The sequence below is a fragment of the Setaria viridis genome, chromosome 7 (assembly GCF_005286985.2).
Source record: "Setaria viridis chromosome 7, Setaria_viridis_v4.0, whole genome shotgun sequence".
Taxonomy (NCBI): domain Eukaryota; kingdom Viridiplantae; phylum Streptophyta; class Magnoliopsida; order Poales; family Poaceae; genus Setaria; species Setaria viridis.
In genome coordinates this window covers 13,703,364-13,713,710 of record NC_048269.2, presented here as the reverse complement: position 1 = coordinate 13,713,710, position 10,347 = coordinate 13,703,364, and the positions used below count along the sequence as shown (strand labels likewise).

General features: G+C 43.0%; 2 protein-coding genes across 4 annotated transcripts; both read right to left on the bottom strand.

Annotated features, from left to right (window-relative positions):
• Positions 1 to 354: 354 nt before the first annotated feature.
• Positions 355 to 2,571, bottom strand: LOC117864488 (F-box protein At5g07610). 3 transcript variants are annotated; one of them, XM_034748612.2, is made up of 2 exons: positions 2,336 to 2,571; positions 355 to 2,244 (listed from the first exon to the last, which is right to left on the bottom strand). In XM_034748612.2, the coding sequence occupies exon 2, from the start codon at positions 2,213 to 2,215 to the stop codon at positions 1,073 to 1,075; it is 1,143 nt and encodes a 380-aa protein (XP_034604503.1). In that variant the 5' UTR covers positions 2,216 to 2,244; positions 2,336 to 2,571; the 3' UTR covers positions 355 to 1,072. The 3 variants fall into 3 exon arrangements, with proteins under 3 accessions (XP_034604503.1, XP_034604502.1, XP_034604501.1); XM_034748611.2 differs by having other exon boundaries at positions 355 to 2,236; XM_034748610.2 differs by having other exon boundaries at positions 355 to 2,233.
• A 5,251-nt stretch (positions 2,572 to 7,822) lies between these two features.
• On the bottom strand, positions 7,823 to 9,829 carry LOC117862585 (F-box protein At5g07610). Its single transcript, XM_034746081.2, has 2 exons — positions 9,500 to 9,829; positions 7,823 to 9,402 (listed from the first exon to the last, which is right to left on the bottom strand). The coding sequence occupies exon 2, from the start codon at positions 9,361 to 9,363 to the stop codon at positions 8,236 to 8,238; it is 1,128 nt and encodes a 375-aa protein (XP_034601972.1). The 5' UTR covers positions 9,364 to 9,402; positions 9,500 to 9,829; the 3' UTR covers positions 7,823 to 8,235.
• Between the last annotated feature and the right edge of the window lie 518 nt (positions 9,830 to 10,347).

The window sequence follows — 10,347 nt, the reverse complement described above, 5'->3', positions numbered from 1 at the left end:
TATATCTGATATAGCAACACCTCAACACTTCCTTGATAGCTGTGATGCAACATTACTAAGTTACAAGTCCACTTCAATCCCAAGACAGCTAACTCTAGTACAGGTCTACAAACCTAGTACAAGAACGGCATAGCAAAAGACACTAATCCAAAGACAACAATGTCATATTTGCTCCATATGGAGCAAGTTAAAATGCTCATAGCCCTCATACATTCCTTTTCATTCCTAGATAAACAAACATATGTATATACTGCCCATATTGATGCATCCTTGTTTCTGACAAATCCCATATTGCTCAAAAATCAACCATACATACTTCCAATAATAACAAAAACAAATTGTGAGACATCCAAATTTAAGTACTTGCAATATAGTAAGGTGCAGAACAAAAAAGTTAATAACATCTCTAGAAACTGAACAAGATAGTGTTCTCTGTTCTCCACATGGAGCACACAATCACCAACAAAAATACAATTTGACAAAATAAATAGCATTAATTCAATTCCCTAAAATAAATAGCTGATGCAGAGCTAGTTTACAAGATAGCAACATCAGGCAGCTACAAAAAGAAACTTGTTTTGAAAAAAATAAGCAACGAAACAAACAACCACCCAGATCAAGAAAGTTAACTCACAATGCTGTTTGTAAGTGAAGACCCAGCTCTAGTGAAGTTCAAACATCACTTTAAGGTAACAGACGGATCAAAGGCAGTGTAAAGAGACAATCAATTTCCATCTGTCAATGATTTTGCATACAAAGGAACGTACGGAATACACGACATCACAGAGCTTGACCCAAGATTCTGGATAACATGCACTTTTCATTGCGATCCATGTCATATGCCATGAGCATGCTTTCCCAGCCAGTTATATAAAGAATCCAATTGCAATCTGGATGGATTGTTATCAAATAATAGTAGTGGCTTTTGGGTGGACTTAACTTTTACATCAGCTGTTAAAACATTACCTGACGCTTCAGTGCCCATTCATCAGTAGCATCTACAGCCAGTACCTCAAACTGAATGGTGGAAGAATGCAGAAGGCCATTGAGAAAGACACTTGGTGAATTTTCGTTATCCTTCTGTCAATGATTTTGCATAGAAAGGAACATACGGAATACATGACATCTCAGAGCGTGACCGAAGATTTTGGATAACATGCACTTCATCGTGATCCATGTCATATGCCATGAGCATGCTCTCCAAACCAGTAACATAAAGTATCCAATTGCAATCTGGATGAACTGTGATCAAATGGTAGTAGTAGCTTTCGGGTGGACTTATCTTTTCTGTCAGTTGTCGAACAGTCACCTGACGCTTCAGTACCCATCCATCCTCACCATAATCCTCAAGAACCCAGATTGATAGATCCCTTACATTGTAACACAAAGTCATGTAACACAAATGTCCTTGGTACCGACCAAGAAAACCAGGATCCCAATTAGCACGATCATCAACATCATCAGGATCTTCTGGCGCAGGAAGCACCCACCATGACTCCCCCACCACATCTACAGCCACTACCTCGAACTGAATGGTGGAGAAATGCAGAAGGCCATTGAGAAAGACACTTGGAGAAAATTCAAATAAGTGAGTCTCATAGTTCCACTGACTCTCCTTGTAACTCCATGCTCCAACTTCAGACGAATAGATCTCCACCCCTGCCACAGTGCCGTAAGTATTCTCAACAAACTCAAACACATGGAAGTGCATGGAAACAGCGGGATCGAAACCCAAACGGGCAACAAACGGCTCATCATCTTCAACATCGTCACCATGGCTGCCGGAGTCGGGCAAGACAACCCAGCTCTTGGTAGCCGGATTGCACACGACGTATCGGGACAAGTGGTGCGGGGATCCCTTGGGAGGCCGGCAGAGGAGGAGGCCGTTGCAGGCGTCCACGATTGCGGCGTCCTCGTACCCGGGCATGAAGGCGAAGGGTGTGCTGATCAGGGGAGGCTGGCGCGCCTCGCAGAGATTGGTGAATCGCCACACCTCGCGGCCGTCGTTGAAGTCGTCGCGGAAGAAGCCGGCGAGGGTCTGGGGGAGCCGGCGGCGGTGGTCAGGGTGGGAGATGAGGTCGCGCCAGTGCGGGGAGACGCACTTGCAGCGGCACAGCGACTTGACGGGGAGCCGCGACAGGATGTCGACGATGAGGTCGTCGGTGAGGCTGGCCGCCGCCGTGTTGGCCGTCTTCTCCCTGGGCTGCTCCGCCATCACGCAGACAAGCAAACCCTGCTGGGATTCTCCGATGGTGGAGAGAGAGAGATCATTAGAGGACGCCACAGATGAAATCCATGTGGGAAAATGGAGATTGGATTGGGGGATTCATCTTACCTTAGGATACGGGCAGGGAATCCGCCGAAAGGCAGAGCGTAGCAGCGGGCGATTTGTGCCTGGAACTCGGAACCGCCGCCGCAACGATCTGGGCTGGGGCGCGTGGAAACTGGCTGCGGACAGCGTTCCTGGCGGCGAGCCCGGCCGAAGAAATTCACCTGCGGCGGCGGCGTTCGGCGAGAGGGTTTGTGAGATCTGGATTTCGTCAGGCTACGTCAGCCTGAGAGAGAAGAAGATTTGGAGCCAATCCGAGCCTCAACTCTAGTGGTGTTTGTTTTTTTTGAGCTACTAAAATTTCTGCCACATCGAATATTTAGATAGAAGTGGTAAACATAGACTAATTATAAAATCAATTGCACAAATAGAGGCTAATTTGCGAGACGAATCTATTAAACCTAATTAGTTCATGATTTGATAATGTGATGCTACAGTAAACATATGTTGATGATGGATTAATTAGGCTTAATAGATTCGTCTCGCGAATTAGCCTCCATCTGTGTAATTAGTTTTATAATTAGCTCATGTCCAGTCCTTCTAATTAGCATCCAAATATTCGATGTGATATGAATTTTAGTCCAGACTAAAGATAAACACCCCTAGTCTTTTTCAGATTTGCTCTGAGAGATAGGATTTGTACGTGTGCATTTATATGGTGAATCTGCGTATGGGTACGTGAGCATATGTGTTGTCCCGTGATTTATAAAACAAAATTCTTCTTTTCTATTTTTCGGTACGCAAATTGGTGCACTTAGCTCGTTTGCACTTACGCTTGTATTAGTTGTCTTCTGGTTTTTCTATTGTTGCATCTTCTTGTTTCAATCGATTTTTTCTTATGACGCTCACATCAATTTTTGACTGTTTTTTCTATCCACATCAATCGTTTCCTGGCCCCTAATCATGGTCACGTGGCACGTTCGATGGAGAAAGAAATCGACTGTCACAACAAAAAGAAAAACAGCCGAATGTTACGTAGTCATTTCCGAAGAAAAAACAAAAAGAAAATCTCACATAAAAAAAAATGCATGGGGACCATGTAGAGTTCTCCAAGTACAAAAGAGTCATCAATTTTATAATTTGGTTTGTTGGAACATATGTGCGTATATGTGCGCTAAATTATTGCCCAAAATCACCAAAATCAAATCGTCAGCCTCGATATAAATGGCGGAGTTCAAGCACCAGGAAACGAGTGTGTCCGTTTTTTCACCGTGGGTCATCGGTGGCAAGGACCATACCCTTAAGCCAGCCTATTGTCGGGTTGAGAAGCTAAATTCGGCGTCCCCATGCATTGCTCGGAGAAAGTTGATAGCATCTCCGGTTATTGAACAGGTTTAGGTTCTGCAAAATGGGAATATATAATCATCACCAAAGTACTCTTGACAGAGTGCGTAGCATTGGGGATGCACCATATGAGGACGAAAGCTAAGCACCCAAACTAGGGGTTCAAGAGCTTATTTGCGAGATCTAGTTATTTAATTGCAATATCCTACGAGTCTCATTGCGAAGTCTAGAGATCTAACGTGCATATGATATTCGACCCTAGAGGTCTAAGGTATATATAATATTCGACCCATCAATTAAATAAGTATAAAAAGTCATCTTCTCCTCCCCATAAATAAAGTCGGATTTTTAGCCATTTGCTTGTTAGCTTTATATTTGCTCCCTTCTCAATCAGGCTTTGGGTCTTTACCCAAAGGTAACACAAGCCGGAGAAAATGGGCCTCATGGCACATATATTGCAAATTTGGTATTCGATTGGGAACTCTTCGTATGATGATTCTGAAATCAGTTTAGAGTTTGGTAAAGCGTCTATAGCAGCAACATATCTTAGGAATGTGATTAATGAGGATTCCAACCTTTTCCAATCAATGATACTGTTTGTTGGAATGCAGGAGTATATGTGCCAAGCCCATTTAATATATCAGAAGTTCCTACTTAAATCCCAAAGGTCCTTTGTATGGTAAGAGGATGACGTGAGGTGTGAAACCTTTAGTCCCATATTATTGCACAGGATCCTACCACAGTACCTTGTAGGTATCAGAAGTTAAAGATCAGATGCTAAATGAGTAAACATCTACTGCAGCACCAGATATGATTTTATCCGAAATAGTACTGGCAGCTAAGAATCACCAACAACCTTGTAATGGAGAGCTGTATATATAAGGAGCCGGTCGAGCTTTGAGGCCTTCTACTTTGATGAATGATACTGGCCTTCATCTTACACAAAGTTTCAGAAAAGGAAAAATAAATCCTCCGCAAAGTGAAGGGTATAGGCATGGGAAGCATGTGGAATTCTGGAAACCTTACCCAACACCATGAATCCTCTAAGTTGAATCTCTCTCCTGCTTCGGCAGCGAGTCCTGGAGCCATGGGAAGAGGAGGCAGCCGTTGCAGGGATCCACCACGGTCAGGTCCTCATACTCGGGCATGAAGAAGAAAGAGGCCGCGTGTTGGCTTTGTAGTTTCTGGCCATAGTCACGAGCTACAGGCGGTGGCAAGGGTGGCCGGATTTGCAAGCTGCTGGCCGAATTTGGCGCGGGGGGCGGAGGCTGGCTATGAGCAAACAGATGGTGCCGTGGTTTTGGATTGATTGGAGATTGCATAATTTTTTTTCTTGTTTTTTCCTCTACATGGTTTGTATTCACCGGAAGTTCTATCTCCTAGCAAACCATACGGATCAGTCACTGGAGTCTGTTGCTTGTTTCTGTGCAGATAGATCATTTATCTATTCTCTTCCAGGGATAATATTGTCTTTTCCATCTTCACTTAACGTCCATTTGACTGCTGTCACAGCAATGGCAAGTAAAGGATGAAGTTAAATTTTCGGTGGCACTGAAGGGATGGACTAAATTTTAATGGTATGCAAGAGATAAGTTAGGGAATTTTCTCTTCTTCCTACCTTATTCTACGGTGAGTGCAGAGGATACGAGAGGCAAATGGGCAGTGGGCAATTTGTGCTCGCAAGTCTGGAAGCTGGGTGCGATCAGGATCTGCTTCCACATATGTCAGATGTGCTTTGTTTCTTTGCCACAGGTATGAGACAGCTTGCGACAAACAGGCTTTTATACCAGGGATTCTTTCTTGTTTTATACCGTCTCACATCTTAACGATACTTAGAGGGTGTTTGGTTCCTCCTAAAATATCCCTATCACATCGAATGTTTAGATACTAATTAGAAGTATTAAATATAGACTATTTACAAAACTCATTACATAGATGGAGGCTAAACAGAGAGACGAATCTATTAAGCCTAATTAGTCCATGATTTGATAATGTGCTGCTACAGTAACCATTTGCTAATTATGGATTAATTAGACTTAATAGATTCGTCTCGCCGTTTAGCCTCCATCTGTGCAATTAGTTTTATAATTAACTCATATTTAGTCCTCCTAATTAGTCTCCGAACATTCGATGTGACACGGACTAAATTTTAGCTCGAGGAACCAGACGTCCCCTTATGCGACGATTTGAAGATGCCAGTGCCGTGTTGGGGTTTAGGATTCGGGTTCTCCAGCCGTGTGGCAATAGAGGAGATTCCCGACAGCAGCAGCACCATCCTAACAACAGAGTAAGCTAGGATCGATGACAAGGAAATTGAAGGTGATCCTCGGAAAAAAGAAAAATAGATTGACGAGTCACCATCGCCCAAACACATAAGGTGCCATCCGAGTGTTGGAGCTGGGTGATTTCCCTCCCAGTCCAGTACTTGGTTGCAATGGAAGTTTTCAGCACATGGGATCGCATTATAGCACAGGATCCTACCTATCACAGTACTTTGCAGGTATAAAAAATTCAAGATTAGATGCTAAATGAGTAAATATCTACTGCAGACCAGATATGGTTTTATACGAATATTACAGGCAGCTATGAATCACTTCAAAAATCTTGCATTTGATAAAAAAAACCTTCAAATCTTGCAATAAAAAGCTGTCTATATAAGGAGACGGTCGAGCTTTGAGGCCTGCATCCCATACGAGTTTCTGAAATGGGAACAGAAGTTCCTCCACATAATGAAGGGTATAGGCATGGGAAGCATGTGTAATTCCAGGAACACAACAGAATAGGCTGCCTTGGCGGCGTGTGGCTTGCAAAGTTGCAAGTCATATCACTAGTCCAACAGACTGCAAAGAAATAGTAGTACTTTGCCCAATGTTTTAGCTTTTGATGAGGAACCTCCACCACATTGTAAAGATTGAGTTTCTGACTTGGTGCTGTGCCGTTGTAACCATTGGAAGTTCATTCAATATTTTTCTTTTCTGAATACAGTTTATTAACCAGTAAATCAAAGACAGCAGCTGTAAAATCAATCATGTGATCCATGCACCTACTTGTGTCCCCGATGAATTCTTAGAAGGTGAAGCAAGCTGCCGGATGGTTTTTTACTCTGTTTTGCAGATTTCTTAATCCACATGTCATCTAGACTCTGCCAAGTTTCTCCTCTTCACGGATGCAAGGAGGTAGTGCCATCACCCAGAAGGACTGCTATGGCGTACTCAAACATTAATGCAGAAAACCAAACCAGTCACTTTTATGCGACATAACACCAGCACCCACATAAACTGATAAACCAATCAAATAATATCATGGAGCTTACCCAACTAAGCCTGACAACTAAACATCTCCCTTGCATCCACCAAGCAAGAGTGCAAAACCATGCTTAGCCCACAGTAACACTCCTCTGTGATCATCCATATTATTTTTCTAGCCTTCAAATTCAAGAAATGATTATCTCTTGCATATAACTAGCATGTTTGTCTACAGTAATGTATTGGTAGGTAGCTGATCATTCCTTGCGTTTTATTTTAGATTTATTAGATGCACCACATGATTAGTAACCCCATCTACGCCAAACATATATTTGCCTAAACAATGTGTGTACAGTTTGTAGTTTAATCCTTGTAATAACAAGTCTATGAGAACTGTAGAGATGGCCAGTTAATGGAATCTTGCCAAGTAATCAAAAACAGGCAGATGTACCTTGGTCCCACAAATCATGTATATGATCAGTCTTATTAAAGCAAGAATTAATTACTAGAATATCTATAGCTGAAGTTGACACTTCTATGTAACGTACTACTTTCCAGTCACATTAAAAAAATATAGCTAGAGGAGATTAAATAGCAACTATTCAAGAACAGAAACATGAACTCCAGAAACATGCTGTTAACCAGACTAAAGGACACCACGGGTGCACTGAAAAGCTGGCATCTCAAGATGGATCTAAAATCAGATTCAGGTGACCTATGGAAGAGATCATCTGGCATTCTAAAAGAATAAAATAATAATACCAAGTAATTATTCTAGTATGCACAACCAGATGTTGACCACTTGTGTCCAACAATGGAAACATCTCTGTGATATATAGGACAAAAATAATATATAGCAAGCGCTGAATTTTTGTAAAAAAATTAATGGACAAGATAATTATTCCATAAAAGAAACAAACATTGTTTCCATGTAACAAAAGTAACTTCGGATAAGCATACAAAGTAATTAAATGATCTTTTAGATTTATTATTCACATGAACATAACAATCTAGTAATGATACTAAAAGCAAACTATGACACCCTGATAAGTCTTCTATGCTGTTGGTTGTCATACTCATATCACACGCGATACCCCATATGATCCAAAGCAAATATCCCACATACAACATGGTTATGCTTCCTACAATGCAACAAATTTAAGCTCTTAATATTATGAGCTGAATAACAGAAAGAATACATGGAATCTCCCGCTATGAACAGGATTGCTACACGATGCGACATATCTATGTTTTGAATCTCCAATAATTGAACAGGATTGCTTGACCATATAACATATATATGGAATCTCCAGTAATTGAACAGGATTGCTAGAAAGGAGATACTATGAAGTGACATAGTCAGTGCCCATGTGTCAATCAGTTCCCATAGAAAGGAACATATGGGATGCATTGCAGGATACAGTCTAACCCAAGATTTTGTATAACATGCACTGCGTCACGATCCATGTCATATGCCATTAGTATCTTGTCAGAACCAGTAACATAGAGAAACCAATTGCAGTGTGGATGAACTGTGATGAAATTGTAGCACTTGCTTTCGGCTGGAGTAGCTATGTTTTTAGTCAACCGTTGAATGCTCACTCGATGCTTTAGGATCCATTCATCTGCGGCATAGTCCTCAAGAACCCAGATTGATACATCAGTATCGGAATAAAACTCATTTATGTAACACAAGTTCCCTTTGTATCGACCAATAAAACAAGGCTCCCAGGCCTCGTAGAAATCCCAGTTTTGAAGATCATAACTATCTTCTGGCACAGCCTTCTCCCACCATGATTCGCCCTTCACGTTTACGGCAACTACCGTAAAATCAATGGTGATGAAATGCAGAAGGCCATCGAAGAAGACACTCGGTGAACCTTCCAATAAGTGTGTTTCTTCTTCCCACTCACTCTCCGAGTAACTCCATGCTCCAGTTTCTGACGAATAGATCTCCACCCCTGCCACGCACCCATACCCCTGCTCACTGTGGACAAACTCAAACACATGAAAGTTCGGGGAAACTGCCGGATCAAAACCCAAACGGGCGGGCCGCAGCTCGTTGTTATTATCAACACAACCAGAGCTGGAGTTTGGCAAGACATGCCAGCTCCTAGTAGCTGGGTTGCACACGACGTGGCAGAACACCGCATCAGGCGAAGAGCTCTCTGTCCTGGAGGCACGGCAGAGAAGGAGACCATTGCAGGAATCCACGATGGTGACATCATCATACCCGGGCATGAAGGAAAAGGGGTAACGGATCAGGGGAGGCCGGCTTGCCTCACTGAGATTGATGAATCGCCGTGCTTGGCGCCCGCGGTTAGACGCGTTGAGAAAGAAGCCGGCGAGGGTCTGGGGGAGCCGGTGGCGGTGGTCGGGGTGGGAGATGAGGCCGCGCCAGTGCGGGGAGACGCACTTGCAGCGGCAGAGCGACTTGACGGGCAGCCGCGAGAGGATCTCCACGATGAGGTCGTCGGTGAGGCTGGCCGCCGCCGGGTTCGCCATCCTCTGGTCTCCCTTGATCGCTTCGCCAAGAAATCAACGCTGCCGGATTTCTCCGATGGAGGAGAGCTCTGAGGAAATCGTAACAGATCGAGGGGAATCCATTTGGGAAATATGGTGCTTGGAGGATTCTTCCTACCTTGATTGTGCCACACGGAATGGGGATCCAAGAGAGTGCACGCAGCCGTGTGGAAGCTGGAGGTCGAAGCTGGCCTTGAACAGGGTAAGCTGGATGGGAGGTGGAAGCTGGCTGTGGGAACCGGAAAGGCGTGCGTGCCTGCCGGTGCCGGAGTCCGGCTGCCCAAGCTCTCAACGGAGGCGTGAGGCGACGACGAAGATCTGGATTTCGGAAACGGGAACGTTGGTCAACACGAATGGAAACGGGGAAGAAAACACGGAGAATGGAGAGACTGGCACTCCCGCACTTGGGCCTTGGCGAGGGCGACTAGACTTCGGCCGTTGGTGTGTTTCTTCACTAATTGCCACGGCCTATGTTATTTTATTGGCAGCATGCATCTTCATACTTCGTTTTTTACGGTATAGTCCCTACGCAAAGAGTGTCCCTTTATATTTATCCTAAGTTAAATTGTTTTAAGTTTGATCAAGTTTACAATGAAGAGTATTAATATTTGTAACACTAAATAGGTATACTATGAAAATATATTTCATAACGAATCTAATGAAACTTGCTAGACAACAAAAGCATTGATATATTTTTATATAAATTTGGTCAAATATAAGATGGTTTGATTTAAGACATAATTAAAGGGACACTCTTTGCGGGATGGAGAGAGTACTTTGTTCATTTTTTGGAAAAAGCAAGAAACTAATGAAACCAAGAGACTGCTATAAGAAAATTACCATACTATTTGGGACGCTAATGTCTGGGGGAATTAGATGGATTGAATTAGTCCTTCAATTCAAACCTGATGAGAATTGTAAAGCTCTTAAATCTTTATTTTTCTTTTGTTTGATTGCCTAGTTGTC